Source organism: Macrosteles quadrilineatus, unplaced genomic scaffold (assembly GCF_028750875.1).
Source record: "Macrosteles quadrilineatus isolate MER2022 unplaced genomic scaffold, UCM_ALF_1.0 Scaffold_9__3_contigs__length_116548681, whole genome shotgun sequence".
Classification (NCBI taxonomy): domain Eukaryota; kingdom Metazoa; phylum Arthropoda; class Insecta; order Hemiptera; family Cicadellidae; genus Macrosteles; species Macrosteles quadrilineatus.
Window position 1 is genome coordinate 99,255,508 of NW_026542602.1, and position 16,858 is coordinate 99,272,365.

At 34.5% G+C, this 16,858-nt stretch overlaps 1 protein-coding gene across 7 annotated transcripts in view; it reads right to left on the bottom strand.

The window, feature by feature from the left end:
- The window catches only part of LOC129002515 (axotactin-like), a 64,696-nt gene that overhangs the window by 29,899 nt on the left and 17,939 nt on the right, over positions 1-16,858 (bottom strand). For all 7 annotated transcript variants that reach the window (XR_008491584.1, XM_054430379.1, XM_054430382.1 and 4 more), the window contains exons 3-12: positions 10,024-10,191; positions 9,095-9,311; positions 8,121-8,305; positions 7,165-7,332; positions 6,855-7,023; positions 6,429-6,544; positions 4,663-4,769; positions 4,039-4,254; positions 2,324-2,420; positions 419-723 (exon numbers count right to left, since the gene is read on the bottom strand). Coding sequence is in view for 6 of the 7 variants with exons in the window: in XM_054430379.1 (XP_054286354.1) it covers positions 419-723; positions 2,324-2,420; positions 4,039-4,254; positions 4,663-4,769; positions 6,429-6,544; positions 6,855-7,023; positions 7,165-7,332; positions 8,121-8,305; positions 9,095-9,311; positions 10,024-10,191 (1,748 nt within the window). In the remaining variant the exon portion in view is untranslated. The remainder of the gene's footprint in view (positions 1-418; positions 724-2,323; positions 2,421-4,038; positions 4,255-4,662; positions 4,770-6,428; positions 6,545-6,854; positions 7,024-7,164; positions 7,333-8,120; positions 8,306-9,094; positions 9,312-10,023; positions 10,192-16,858) is intronic.

The following is a 16,858-nucleotide window of genomic DNA, read 5'->3' on the forward strand; positions in this document are numbered from 1 at the left end:
TGTCTTAAGAAGGTGAAACTACCACCCTCCTTACGTTATTTGTTAGGGTGATGGTACATGTCACACATTTATTTTACAGTATAAATCAAATCAAAATTTCTTTTATTTCGTATAAAATAACCATTTTTTACAGTTTTTACAGAATATAATATTACACTAGAAGTTTATAACTAAATAATTAAAAAATATACTAAATTGATCCCACATGGGAGAACCCGTGCGTGGGAGTGAGCAGTTTTAGTTAGTAGTTCTAAATACAGTGGCCTGCATTGTTTCCTAAGCTTTCCTTTACGGACTACAAATAAAATTAATAAATTGCTGCAGATTGTTTGTTTACGGATAAATTCATACAATTTATCAAATGTCATTATTTCATAAAAAAATTAAATCCTTGGCAAAAATACCCAGAGACACAAACCTCCCATTGTCCTGTGCCGAGTGACGACTGCACCTCTGCAGTGGCGAGTATAGCCATGCTTCTACTACTCTTGAACTCAAAACTCAGTTGAAGGAACTCAGGAGTGTGGATGGGCCACCGGATGTGAGCCACGGAGAATGGGAACGTGATCGGAATCACTTTGATGTCATACTCGAAGAACATCGGATCCAAAACTCCAATATAGTGGACTTTCGGGTTGCCTTTCTTAAGTTCGTAAAGTATTGAAATCTCGTTGAAGTAAACGTACTTCAGTGATCCAACAAAGTTGTTAAGAGAAGACAAACCTGAAAAACATTTGAAAAATTTAATAAAGGTAATAGTTAAATTGTAATTTTATTCAGGTTTTAAACAACATCACGCCAATGAAGCGCAATCTAGAAATTATAGGATGATAAATCATGATACAAAAATAATTACAACATGACACTTAAGAACTGTGATCTCTGTTAATAATGTATTTACAGTCATTAAAATGGTGTATAACTAAAATCTGTGTTGTCAGTAAGAAAACCTTATAATAAGTTTTACATCACCCACTAGTCTCAAAAACCAGAAAAGTCATTAAAAGAAAAAATCCCAATTTTTTTCAAAATAAAGCTAACAATTTCTATTAAAACAAAAAAAACTACTCTGAATAAAAAAAAGTTCTAGACAGTCCTAGTCTGATTAAGCTAATTAAAGGATGGAATACAAAATTAATTAGTCAATATTAACAGTAAGGGGTATATCAGTAAAATCACAAAAAAGAAATTCAACATAAAATTATTTCTTGCCAAACAATCATCATCTGCATTAAACTCAAACCAATCTTCTTTCAAATATTAAATGGCTGTAGTTCAATGGCTAATCTGATTGTTGAACTGCTTGTCTATTGAACCCGAGATTGGCATTGTTATCACGTATCTGCTTGGAGGACGGTTAACTGTCAGCAAGCAATCTTTGCATTATGGAAATTGCTCAAACAATAGGCTACTCCGTCCTGCCTAAACAACATGGAGCTTCTCATAGTTCTTTTCAGTACACCAGAAATACATTAGAACACAAAATGTGTAATTAGAAAGTCCAAGGCTAAAAATATATTGTGTGATATCGTACACTATTACAAAACTACGGTTTGTTTCTTTGTTCGTATTGTAAAAAATAAAGCTTGATACAAGAGAGATTTTGTCAGTAAAAATTATAGTTTAGAAGATTGGTTGCATTTCTCAGTTTCAAGAAAGAATTATTTTGTTTGAGTGAGTTCTTGAGCAAATTTTTTTATGATCGTATGCAAATTACTTTGCAGGTTCTTTAACCAACTCAACAGCTATAATAAAAATAAAAAGTTAGTATTTTCATAAATTAAAACCATTTTATATTGATAAAAAAAAATCAATTTAATATGTGAATACTGAATAGCAAGAGATTCCTAATCTTTATGCCTTTAATCTCATAAATAAAAGAACGCACCTGGGTAAAGAACAAAGTTAAATAGGGTATTTTTTTTTAATATTTTCAACTTAATTCAACAGGAATAGTTGTTAATCAAAAGGAGAGAAAGGAGTAGCTCTAAGACAGAGAGCCTTGTGGTACACCTTTCACAATGCATTTCTTAGCAGAGGGGTAGGGTTTTATTCCAATATAAATGTGTTTTGTTTTGAATAATTTAAGAAACTATGGTTTGGCCCTGAAAGAGCGGCTTTGTGAAACCTGGTAGTGAAGTGAGTGTGTTAAGACAAGGCTATTTCCAAAGCAAATCATCATTAAGGCATTTCTTACAATATTGGTCCGTTTGGAAAACATCTGAACATTAATAAGTGATATTTTTCAAGTAAATTTTAGGTAAATTTTCACCCTGAACAAAGCTTGTCCACCAGATATTTTACAATTACATTATCCACTAACCACTCTTCTTGTGCAGTTCAGGACCTCCACCGATGTATATCTCAGGATCTATGTAGAGATGGGGCTGTCCTCCTTGTAAGGTAATTAGTCTTGACTCCTGAAAAATTAACATAGGATAGAAGCAATTACATTGACAGACAGATTCTGAACTGAGTTACTATTGTAAATTAACTTTGGGCATCAACTGAGGATGGTATTTAAAACAGCTTTTTGTTAGCATAAACAGTAGACCAGTTCCTTAAAAATTAAAAAAAAACCCTGAAGAAAGTCCCGAAAGGTTACTTCACATAAGGCCACAAAAAAACTAATAACATTTTTAAAGGAGTCGAATAATTTTATGGAAGGCTAGAACAATATTCAAAATTCGATTACTTAACTGTAATATGTATAAAAGGTGCTTTATTGATAAAATTTGAGGAAACCCCTCATAACCAAGCTTACCACCATTTTATTCATTCCCCTCCATAGACAATTGTTATTTATACAGGGAGCGGCAAAACGATCTGACGGTTTTCTTTGCCGCCCTGTCGAGCAAGTGAGTGGCGGAGGCTAGTGGGAATAGGGGCGTTACAAAGCCTATGTGCGGACATATTTAGTAGCCATAGAGCTGTGGATAGCTGAGCACCATGCATTTGTAGGGGAAGTATTTTTTTTAAAGTGTAGCTGTTCAGTGGCAATTCCGTAGACGTTTCAACATTTCAATGTGGGTCCAAGGGGAAAAGTCCCAACTCGAAACACAATTTTGCTGTGGGTAGGTAGCTTCAGAGCTACTAACTAGTTCAGCATTGAAAAAAAGTCAACAGGCTGTCCAAGGTCAGCGCAGACGCCAGAGAACGCCGTGAGAGTGAGAGAAGCTGTGGGAGTAAGTCCTCAGCAGCCTAAACGTAAATATGCTGCAGCTCTGCACTTGTATGGCCGCTCGGTAGAGGAGTTTTACAATTCGATCTCCATTTTCATTCATACAAAATGGCAATCGTTCAACAGTTGAAGCCCAGTGGTTATGCAAAGCGCATCTCTTTTTCAGAACAAGTAGTGATTGATTTTCTTAGGTGGCCGACAAGCGGCCCGTGTGTCGACGGCCTTACACGTGACAAAATTGTCATTATGAGTAACAAATCGCACTTTCATCCACACCTTGCAGTCTTCCTCACTCTCTTTAATTTCACACCACGTAGTCAGATTTTAGTTTCAATGCTGAACTAGTAGCTCTAAAGTTACCCACCCACAGCAAAATGGTGTTTCGAGTTAGGACTTTTCTTCTTTGACCCACATTGAAACGTTTACTGAACAGCTACACAGGAATTGCCACTTTTAAAAACACTTCCACTACAAATACATGGTGCTCAGCTGTCCCACGGATCCATGGCTACTAAAAATGTCCACACGTTGGCTTTGTAACGCCCCTATTCCCGCCACCCTCTGCCACTCACTCGCTCGACAGAGTGGCACAGAAAACCGTCAGATCATTTTGCCGCTCCCTGTACTATATTACATTAGAAAAGGAAAAGAAGGGGTGTTAATCATCAGTATTTCTTTAGAAATTTTAAATTTCATAGATATACTAGACTGTCATTCTACTGTGTTAGAGCTAAAGAAACTCAGAGAAACATTTTATCAACATCAACATTATCAAGAGTGGCTAGAATTGAAACACGCCAAGCTTCCTATTTTACGTCTAACATTATCAAAGTTCTGTTTATCGTCAGGTTAGTTACCTGGTCCAAGTAGATGGTGACTTTGCTGTGATGGTGAGAGATGGTGAGGTTGTGCCACTCATTATCGTTGACACCAAACCCTAGCTTGGTGATGATCGCATCACCACCGAGGTCCACCTCCACCACCACCGAGCCGTTGTACAGTGACGCTGCAATGTGGTGGTGGCTGCTCCACTCTCCACTGGCATAGAACAGCGCTGAGTCGTCAAACCTGGTCTGAGACAACAATGGTAAGTAAAGGAAATTTTGGCCAATCCCTTTTTCCATCAAATTCAAAACCTAGGCAAATTGACAACCTTTTTGACTTTAACTTTACATTGTTTGTCACGTAAATCAGTTTGTAAAGAATTGAAAATCAAATAAGCTCAGTATTAGAGGGCCCAGCCAACCTGAAAACTGGAAAAGCCGAGAATTGTATGACTAGTCAAATGTCTCTGAATTGTACACTAATTTCCTGTACACTAAAGACTCTCTTGGTTTTACACTAAAGACCAAGAAATTTTAGTTTCTGAATAACTACCACCAATAGCCTATGTCCAAGTATAAACTCAATAAGGACATTTCTTTTTTTTCCATTCAACAAAGATAATACATATTCTGAACTTAGGATATACATATACTAACCTTAAAATGCAGACCAATGGTGTTGATATTGGAATGAACTCTGTCTTTCCAATCGTAAACTCGATAGGAAACATAAGACGAGCCTCGGAACGTAAGAATAGTGGCAGCTGAGAAGTCAAAATTGATACGTTAAAAATTTAACTATTCATAGCTCACTTTTCATAAGAAACTGATCAATCCTAAGTTAGGTGTAATGTACAATCACTACCAAAATTTATGTGTTCAATAAATTGATAATGTTGTGCGTATAGCTTCTTTGTTCCCGTGTCCAATCATTTATACGAACAAGGCTCCTCGCCGCAAGAAACATATTGGCTGCAGACATTTATCGCCAGATGACTTAAGTTTATGGGTACGTCCACAATGCACGCTGGTATAAGCAGGAAGTCAGATTCAGATTTTCGGCGCCGAGTGCCTGACTCCGGTGGGGTGGCCATAATGCAAGCAGGTTGTAAGCTGTACCTGTCTGTGTTGAGACCTATTTAAGGGATACATACATATATTCTTGCAACTTCTTCAGGGGTTTTCAATATTTCAGATTGAGCTTGCATACCTTTTATTTAATCCTCATAAAAATCGAGCACAAGCTCGCCAAAACTGGGGAAAATATCACAAAACATTGAATTTGCATATCCCGCTGAGGTAAATCAATTTATTTTAGTAAGTTAAATGGTTTATTTTGTAAAAATGCAATATTAAAAACAATTTAATTAAACCAGCAGACATATTTAACGTACAATGTTGCCATATTTAAAAAAAAAATTCACTTTAATGTGCTTATATTGCTATTTGCTGGAATGTGTTGAACTTTTGATAGCAATTGGTCGATATCCATGGTTAAAGTAATGAAACACGTATACACTTAATACAAAAACAAAAATCAACAGTCCGATAAAGCAGGTTGTCTGAAACCAGAATGAACAATTCATTCCGGTAAAAATCTGAGTCAGACTACCTGCGCGCAGAAAATCGGCGCGCAGGTGCACTATGGCCGCTTACGTTTACTAGCATGGGACGATAAGCGCGCCGAGTCTGATTTAATCGGCGCCGACAGTCTGACTCAGAAAACCAGCGTGCATTGTGGACGTACCCTATGGCCCTAATGCAATGAATGATATATGGTTAAGTGCAGGAATGGGTTAGGGAGTTTCAAAATGGCCATCTTGAAAGGAATTGTGATTTTGCTTGGCACCCAGACTTCTCACAGAAGACCATAAGGAAAAAGATTTTCAATGCCATTTTTACACACAGATATATACACACAGAGCTGAAAATGGTACCAGAAAGCAACGAAGAGCCTTGTTGCGACGTGCATGGGAACTAAGAGGCAGACACACAAATGGTCGTTACTTAAAAAACAACCCTTAATTATATTACCAGTGTTTAGTCAAAAAGGCTTGAACTTTCAACAGTATACTATCTGCCAACAGCTTAGAAAAATCAATTATAGCAGTCTGGATTTATATCATGGGCTTTTAACTACCTGATAAATGGATTTATTAGCATAGATTTTTAATGAAGAGAAAGAATTAGAATGATTCTAAAATACTCATTATGCACTGACCTAATCTTTAGAAAAAACATTGCCTTTTGAATTCACATTGAATAGTGTAACTAACTGTAACCAAACAAATGAAAATAGCCCTAACTTGTTCTCGTTTGTGGCTATAACAGTGCTGTAACAAATTTTAAAATCAATCTAAAATCAAATGGTATTTTTCCTTCTTTTTTTAATATAACATAAGTTTTTTTAAATCAATACTTACTGTACACATCACAAAGCTCCCCCTCGTAACCCGTTCCAAAACAATCACAAGACAATTCATTGTAGTGGTTTATACATTTGCTACCTTCAAAACAAAAGTTTTCTCTAGTTTTACACCTGAAAAAGACAGAGACATGTTAATTACATACATTTTTTTCACTTGCCGGATAGCAATAATCATTGTATTAATTCAGTTTCAAAAACATCAATTTTTGTTCATAAATATAAAATATAAAACTATTAATACTGCAAATAATGCATTTGCAGTAAACCTCACTAACTTGGCTCTTAATGAGAAGGGAGTCTCAAATGAATAACAACCTCAAACAATACCAAAGCAGAGCAAATATCAAATAACCTAAATAAACTATATAAATAAAACTAGGATGGTAAAGAGAGGCATACGTTGTTCACCTGGGACACTAACTTGTTGATGCATCCTTCTTGTACGTTGTCGTGTTTGGTGGCAATGAGTGGTTTGATGGGAAGCAGATCAGACGCAGCTTTGCCAGCACTCAGCACCATGTCTTTGATGCATCCAACAAACGACTCGATGATGTACTTCACTCCATGTAGCTTCTCCTCTGGACTCAGCCCTGTTTGAATAAATAATGCTACTATAGTCTACTACTCAACTATTGCAACTATATTCCTAATGTCAAATGTATGCTTTTATCAACAAATACAATAAATATTTCAGTTTAATTTAAAGTTATGAAGCTTGACTGAAAACTCACCACCAATAAGCACGACGGACGTCAGGTCAGTGAAGACTCCGTAGTTGGTAGACTTGTGCAGTCCCGGGATGCTGGCCTCGGAGGTTTTATCATCCACTTTGGCGATCAGACGAGCTCCGTGTACATCTATCCTGACTCTGACACTGTGCCATGTGTCTCGGTTCAAACCTAGACAGAGGTATGTTTGAAATGTGGACCGTGAAGATGGTCTGGCTCTTAGGTTAGTTAAACATGTCAGATTTAGTTAAATGGTAAAAATGGTGAGTCTGTGTTGCTTAGTTCGGTAGTGTGACAATGTCCTGGTGTCACCACACTTGTATATCAGTATTTGATCAGTACGGTTCATTCTGCAGTTCACTTTGCACTTTACCGGTTCACCTCTTGATGTGCTTGGTATGTTCCTCGCACAGGCATGAGACTCAAGTGGACAGGCCCCTCTTTTAAAAGAGGCAGCCCACTAAATATTAAAAAAAATAAACTGAACTAACAGCCGATCCAATACTCAACAATAGCATTTTGAGGGCTTCTATTACATAATAAACTCCTAAATATCCATGTAGTACTAAAAATGAATTCTGAATAAACACCTATTCATTGTACATTGTTATATTACCTACAATACTGTAGGATGAACAGAGAAACAATTAGGAGAGAAACAATGCGACCAAACACCACCCACATGCAATTATTATTCTACAATAAAAACACTTTATGTTTACATTTGTTTATAAATTATATGTTTTTGTCTTTGCTATTGGCACTTTTTGAGCTATTTATAAGAGAACAATCAAAACCTCATCGTTAATATCCACCATCAACCTTTTCATAGATATCAATTATTAATTGACAGGCCAATAAGTGACCGGTAGGTCCACAATAGGTCCAGTTTGGGATTGTTTATTAAAATTAAAATATAAGTACCATTCCAACAAATTCTGAAATCTTAGTGCACCAACCTTCCCCAACAATGACTGAGAGAGAGTGTTTGCCAAAGACATGGACAACCTTGAGCTGTCCCTTCTCTACAATGACGTAGAGAGCGTACGGGTCTAGTCCCTCCGGCCGATCCTTCACACTGTGGTAGACGAGAAGTCCGTGAGGCAGCCTGGTGCGGAACTGGAATGAAATCTCCCGACACAACCTGTTATGGAAATCATTTGTTTAAGGTTGGTAATTTGAAAATTTCATAATTCCTACCTTTTCTGTACTAGGGTGACATCTTTATTGCTAAAGTACAGTAGGCTGTAGAATGTCGATTACCCAAAGATCAGTCAACTTAAACACCAGTTATATTAGCCAGCAAAGCAAATTATATTGCCTAATACAAACTTGAAATTTGAGAATTGGCTGATAGACTTTTTAAAATAATAATTATAAGTTCCGGTTTGTAAAAAACTGAAACAAAAATTAAAATTATGCCTTCCACATTCCATTCTCTTCCTCTCTAAAGTATAATTTTTAAAAGAAGAATCAGATATAAATGAGTCAAGAGGTTGATTCAGAATCTTTGGGTGAAAAACTCCTTCTCGTTTAATATAGGTACAAGATTTCTGGTAAGGCCTGCTACAATGAAGAAACTTGCACTAATTGACTACCATATATCTTTTTCAATTTTGAAAGTGGTTATTATAACTAAATAGTAAATATTAATATTTTTATAGAGCTTCTCACAAGTTTAAAGCAATGACCAAAATCTCTTAGATAAAAAAAATAGAGCAGAAAAGTCAAATGAGGATAAACATTAACATTCTACGGCCATTTCTTCTCTGTTATCCATAGTTTTGTAAATTAAAAAAAAGTTGTTTATTTTAAAATTTAGCTTTTCATGGCAAAAAATCAGTGGCCTTCAATGGTAATTTTTTTGTCAAATAGCTACTGAGAAATAATTTATTGCAAGGGAGGGAGGCATAGTAAAATGAGTTTTTCTCACCTAAGTTGAAAAGTTTTTATGCGGTTGCCGTCAAGTTGTATGAAAGCGTTATTCTTGGCCATCATAAACACTTTGTGATGGCCAGTCTCAGGAAAGGTAAGCTCAATGCCTCGCTGTTCAAAAGGTACTAGCGGTCGAACGGAGGTGATTTTTGGTGCTTCACTCGTCGTTTCATCAACAGGGAGAGCAGGAATCATCAGGTACGGTGGTAATGTGTCTGAAAACATTATGTGAACATTTGTGTAATTACTTTCAAAGCACCTAACCTGAGAAAGTGACTGTTTTAATTGTAGTGATTATTTACATATATATTTAAACTGTCATTGAATTCCCTGTGTCCAGCCTCCTCTGAAATTTTACAGATCCGTTTGTGTCAGATTACGTAGGTTCTATATTTTAAAGCTCTTTGCAGAGGATTAGTCAGTGTCTATAGAATGTGTAACACAATTATGACTACTCTTCAATAACTCTCCCAGAACTTTTTAGTGTAGATGTCGTTGTTTCACAGAACTATCAATTTTGTAAGAGGAATAGTGCATCAGAATCTTTTTAGTTTTGTACCTGAAATTATTAATGTCAAGGTTTTGTAGCCTCTGAATCACTAATTTAAGGTATATTCTTTATGTTACCTTGTTTCCTCAAGTAGATCATTGCAGTGGTATACTACTATAGTTTCACGCTTCTTGAGTCCATTATCAGGTGTAACAAAAACATCGTCATCTATCCGATTTTGCTTAAATCTGTCGTTACTATTGTGGAACACACACACCACAAAAATATGATTAACAAAAGTAATACTGAAAAACTGGCCAGTCACGGGCGGTAGATGAGACTGGACTCGTCATGTTACTTGATAAAGCAAGGTAAAATAGCCATTTAGCTGAAATTATTAGGCAATTAAATGAACCATGTAGCATGGGTATACTTACGATCACCTCCGATGCAGTAATGTAGACACTCCGCTTCGGAATCGAAAACGTTCTCTCCTCGGCAGCCTCCGTAGACAAAAATCTTGCACGCTTGTGTCGACACATTGAAGTACCACTTGTGGATCCACTCTTGGCATGGACCCCTGGATACTACGCCCTTACACCTCTCTGTAACGACAATGTAAGTTATTCAATAACTAAACATTTAAACTGATAGCTGTGCTAGTTTTTATATTATTGGTGGTTCAAGCCAACTACTTTATTGACTTGAGTGTTGACATTGGATGCTGAAATGGTATCCTATCAATGTGGATCAGTTGTATCCGAATTATTATTCATCCTTGGAAAAACTAGTTGAACAAGTCAGTTTATTTCAACTAAAATGATCAAGTAACGTCCTGAAAATGGATAATTATATATTATATTCTCTTTAAGTTTTTTCGTAGTATGATAGTCAAAGGAGAACTTAAAACACTATAAGTTCATGTTTAATGATTGACAAAAATGTTAGTTTTAAGATTAGAAATGACTTAAAATTTTTAAATGAACAATGTTCTTTTGAAGGATCTTTTATTGAAGTCAAGGACTGGAATTCAGTTTTTATTTCAGTATACAGAATTCCAGGTAGGGACATAGATAAAATATTTTTAGAAAAGTTTGAAATGTTATTAGACAAAATAGCTTTGGAAGCAATGTCAAAAAATGTTTTTATAATGTCAGACACAAATATAGATTTATTTACCGATAAAGTAAGTACTGATAATTTACTAGAAATTTGTGATTGTTTTGGATTCAAACCTAACGTTCTTGTTCCAACTAGGGTAACCAGTATTTCAAGTACTTGCATTGACAATATTATTTCTAACTTGCAGACAAAAAAAACTAGCAGTTTAGTTTTAGACATAGGTGCATCAGACCACAAAGTTTTACTTTTGTCATTTGAGAAAATGTCCTCTCCAAGACTTAAGGGTGTAAATAAAAAACTTACTCGGAAGTTTACAGAAACAAATTTTCAAACCTTTGAAAACACCAAATAATGTTATTTGGAACCCTTTTGAAACCTTTAATGTAGATACAAATTACAATAAATTTTTTACAAACTTTCTAAATTCATTCAACGAGGCATTCCCCAAAACAGTAGATCATCCAAAGAATAAACGTAACAAAAATAACTGGATAACAACAGGAATAAAAATTTCAGCAGAAAATAAAAATAAGTTGCACCAAGAATCAAAATGGAATCGTAACCCTCAGTTTTTAATCTATTACAAAAACTACAGAAAGGTCTTTAAAAAAGTAGTTGCATTAGCAAAACTGAAAGCTAATGACGATTTTATTAAAAAATCTAAGAATAAAAGTAAAGCATCTTGGCTAGTAGTGAAAAATGAAACAGGACTTAATAAACAAATATCTGATACTCCAGTTGAGATTAAATTCAAACATGAAAGGGGTATACAAAATTGTGCAGTATTGGTAGCAAATAAATTCAATAACTTTTTTATTAATGTTTCTCAGTATGCCAACAAATCAACAGATAAATTAAAAGCCACTCAGTTACTAATCGAAAATCATCCACGTTCCAAATTAACATTTAAATTTAGAAATGTTTCAATTGACGAGTTAAGAAAAGTTGTTACATCTCTCAGTAACACTAAGTCCTCAGGTTGGGATGAAATTCCTCTTTTTGTCATTAAAAGAGTTTTTAAATTTATAGAACATCCATTATGCCAAATAGTGAATCAGTCCCTTGAGGGGGGGGGGTTTTTCCTGATAAGCTAAAGTTGGCTGAGATTAAACCTCTGTTCAAAGAGGGCGATGTCAACGATCCCTCTAACTACCGCCCCATCGCCCTTCTGCCTTGTTTTTCAAAGATTTTTGAAAAAATTGTAAAGATTCAACTAACAGAATATTTAGAAAGCAATAATTTAATAAATCCTTCACAGTTTGGTTTCCGCCCAGAACTCGGTACTGAAAAATCCATAACAAAAATGATTAACTACATTGCGGAAGCCTTGGATGGATCGTGGGTGTGCTATGTGACCTATCCAAGGCTTTTGACTGTGTGAATCATGAGATACTCATAGAAAAATTAAGTATGCATGGAATAAAAAATACTGAATTAAAATGGTTCATATCATATTTAAAGACCCGAAAACAAAGACTTATTTTACAAAAAATGCAGAGAAATTATAAATCAGAGTGGAACATTAACCCCAATGGAGTTCCTCAGGGCTCCATTCTCGGCCCTTGTTTATTTATTATTTATGTTAATGATCTATGCAATGCTACTAAGATGTCCACCTTTCAATACGCAGATGATACCGCTTTAATATGCACAGGACAAAACAATGAGTTCATTCAAGCCTCAATAACTAAGGAATTTCAACTCCTTGGGGATTGGTTTGCAGTAAATGGCCTGTCCATGAATGTGGCAAAAACTCAACTAATTCAGTTTTCTGCATCCAATATTAACCAAGAAATAGTTGTAAATACAAACTTAACTACAATTCATTCACAACAGTCAATAAATTATTTGGGAATAGAAATTGATTCACAACTAAATTGGCAAAAACACATTAAAAACCTATCAAAAAGACTACGCTCAGCAACATTTGTTCTCACAATAATTCGGGATACTACTAATCTAGAAACACAAATAGTAGTATATCACGCATATTTTTCATCGATTATGAATTATGGAATTACTGTATGGGGCTCATCAAGCCAGGCCAAAAAAATATTTATTCTCCAAAAAAGAGCTGTAAGATTAATGGCCAGAGTCTCCCGTAGAACACATTGTAAAGATTTATTTATTAATTTTAAAATTTTAACTTTTTTTAGCTCTTATATTTACAAATTGGCATTAATGGTTAAAAGTGATTTCGACACATTCATGGACTGTCAACAATCTCATCCACATAACACAAGATTCAAAAATATTATAAAACCAGTTCAACATAGGCTTAAAATCTTTCATTTATCCCCTCAGTATATGGGACCAAAAATTTACAATAAATTACCCGCTGGGATTAAAAACATTGCCTCATTCTCTAAATTTAAACTATCTTTAAAAAATTTCCTTTTGGAGAGGGCATTTTACTCGTTAGAGGAATATCTGGAAAATGAGTATATTTGAAAGATATTGCTTCTCCCATAGGTTTGTAGCTTATTATATGCTTTATTTCTTTTGTAAGCTATTTTATTTTAAAATGTAGTATAGTATTAGTATTAGACTTTGTGACAAATCACCTGTCAAGAGAATTGATGTAATGTGATGATGTTTAATAAATAAATAAATAAATAAATAAATATATGGTTTCCATACAGCGGTAAAGTTAGGCAGAAACAGCGTTCCCACTCTGCTTTTTCCATAGAACCTATTTATTGGTAAGTGACCCGTATTTTTCTGCGACCTTGGTGAGTGTTTCCAAACTTTTTACGACTACATCACTAAATTTTCATAGGCTACTTTTAACTACATACCTTTAAGTTTTCATGATTAAACTTTGGAGGCTTAGCTGTGTGTTTTTACAAATTTTTAAACTTTCGAATCTCCCCCGCCTTGTGCCAGATAAGGTCATTGATATGTTTTTTTACCACAAGAAAGATATCCGATGCATATTCATTGCCAGATGACTGAAGGCTATGGCCCTAATGCAATGAGTGAGGGTTGTACGAAATTAAGTTGTAGAGTGTAAAAACGGCTGTGAAATCCTTTTTCCTTTGTGGTCTTCTGTGAGATACCTGGGTACCCACCAAAACACAATTCCTTCTGAAATGAACATTTTCATGACCATTTTAAAACACCCTAGCCTATTTCTACAGTTTACCCACTGTCATTGCATTAGGGCAATGAACTTCAGTCATCTGGTGATGAATGTAAGCATGGGATATGTTTCTTGTGATAAAAAACGTATCACTGACCTTATCTTGCACACAATACGAGATTAAATAATAAAAGAAATTTTAAACACCCAGCGGGATCCTACATATGATATAGAGCTACACCCGGTATCATTATGTTCACAAATAATGCCTGTAAGTGGCAAGGAGCCTCGTTGCGGCGTACAAAAGAACTGCAAATTGAATTTGTATGTGAAAGCAGCGCTTACTTAAAAAACCGCACTCATACTTTGGCACAAGAAACACACCTTTCAAGGTTTAAAATACTACCACCGGCGGTGAAATATTTAAATATTTTTTATGGGGAAAAGGGTTTTGTGTTTATTTTGTCAGGATGGAATTTTTCATTCAGGTAAGTCCGTAGTCTGCTACCCTATCAAAAATCCTTTAAAACCTACACCCTAGTTCTCTACATTCTTAATACTGTAATTCAAATATTCAAATGGTAATTTGTACTACATACTGTACAAGGTTGTTTCATAAGTGTATAATTCATAATATTGTTTCATAATACTTTAACATAAATGTTCCAATCATTTATTTGGGATTCACAGAGTATATATTTAATCTAACTTTAATGTTATATATCCTACAGTACAATGCAATGTAATAACTAAAACACATCCTCTACAAACATTGTTAATATGTATTACTTACTAAATTAAAGCTTAAGCTATGTTCAAAACAGTTTGGCCACTAATAGCTTTAATTATTAAATTGAGGTTGTTTTGCTCTCAATAACTTGACCTGAACTGAGAATGAATCATAGTTTAAACTTTGCCACTAATTATTGACTACTATCAATGATAAGAAATGTCAAGGTTCATTGTATTTTAATGTATGCAGACTATTTCTATTAGAATGGAGTTTAGTAAAAAAGGTATAAATTGATTGATATTTCTACCATGATTGAATTTATGTTAAATTTTTTGAAATAAGACAAATAAAATGTTATACCTTGGTCAATAATTGGGCATAATAAAATAGGTAATAATATATTGAATTAGTTGCTTTAACTATGTTTCAAAAAAGGACTAAAGATCCAGAAAATAATAATGTAGTTCTTAACAGAAAATGTAGGAAACCTCAAACCTTACAGACATTTCTATTGGAAGAATTAAAAAATACAACCTTGAAGAAAATACTTTTATTAAAAGGATAAGAAATGTGTAAACTTACTTGAAAATAGATTCATGGGAAGTGTTGAAAAAAAAACAGATTTTCAGAAAGATATTAAGGTTAGAACGATTTAACTGTAGCCTATGGAATATTGTAGAAGCAGGGAGGGGGCAAGCATAAACATTAATCATGTACCCCCCCCCCCCCCCAAGTATGTAGGTTACAGCCATGTTAGATTCTATAAAACATTGCTTGAGTCGCATGTTTTTTGTTTTTTTTTTGTTTTTTTTTTGTTCGATAAGAGTAAAATGTATTGCTGAATACAGTTTTTAAAACTTTTTAGGTTTCACATGTCAACAACCCCTTTGGTAAGTAATTGCAATTGGTCATGGACTGAAGTTGGTAATGAGTTTTAAGTTAGAGTAACTACAAAAGCGCTAATTAAACAAAGAGATGCAAATTTTACAACTGTACAAACCATGAAATGGTGTTCTAGTACAAGTCATTGTAATGATTAGCTTAACCATACAGTGAGTTGTGTACCACACTGTAGCAAACTTTTAAGCTCTTAGTAAAAAAGCAAGTTTTTCAAATTTTTTTCTGGGAATATGAAATAAATTGATAGCAGAACTTATAATCACAAGTGATCGTTATTTTGTGTTTTGTAATACGTTTTTGGTCACAAACAAGCCATAAAGGTAGTATTCTATCTTAGTTTAAACCAAACAGTGTCAAAAATTTCTCAAAACAAACATACACAGGGACATTTGTTATACGTGTATACAAACATAATGTCAACCAATGACAAAATACATAATTTGAATTGGTTGTAATGTTCAGTGTATTTCTTTTAACACGTTGGGTGCTGATGACGGGAATTCCCGCCATTGCTTAACATTGAAATAAATGCAATTTTCATGTTCAAACATGTCAACGGCACTTTAAGTGTTAAAAGAGTTAAATAGTGTATACCTATAGCTGTTAATAATTTGTTTTGGTACAAGGGTGAGGAAGTAAAATACCTGTTAGAAAAAGTGTTACTGGTATCATGATTTGTGGTAACAGTGGAAAAATTTGGTCATTTGAGTATGGTAAACAATTTGTGAACTAATATGTGCTGAGTCGCTGAGTGACATTATGCTACCTTCAGAAAATGTTGCCTGTAGAAATTATATTGCAAACACTTTGCCAAGAATGTAACGATAATTTTGTTATTGGAGGTCTAGAAGAGGTTAGGTTTAGGTTTAGTCTATTCATTGTTTAGGTTTAGATACATGTTACAGTACATCATTAACATTTTTTAAAGATCTCCAGATTTTTTAAGACTTTGAAAATTCTCTTCTGAAAAAGAAAGATGTATATTGGGTTCTACTGCATTGGACCGTATGAAGTTCTAAATTAGTTACAGAGTACCTGAGTAGGTACCTATTGATCAGATACTTTGGTTTGATTCTAAAACTTAGTTACAGCAGTAATAACTTTTTTATGTGTCAAAACTGAGCCCAGTTGTCCTTATTACCCAATTATTGTCCAATTTCATTAGTTTCCACATTCTCCAAAGTATTCAAAAAAATAGTACTAAACAGACTTCTTCAACACCTATCATCCAATGAACTGCTCACACCACATCAACATGGATTTGTACAGGGAAAATCAACCACATCTGCCATAATAGCGCTAGCTGAATATGTAATAGATAATCTAGAAGGAAACATACCAACCGCAATTTTACTTGATTTCAGCAAAGCATTTGACTGCTTAGATCATACACAACTGTGTAACAAGTTGAGAAAAATTGGAATTGGTGGGAAAA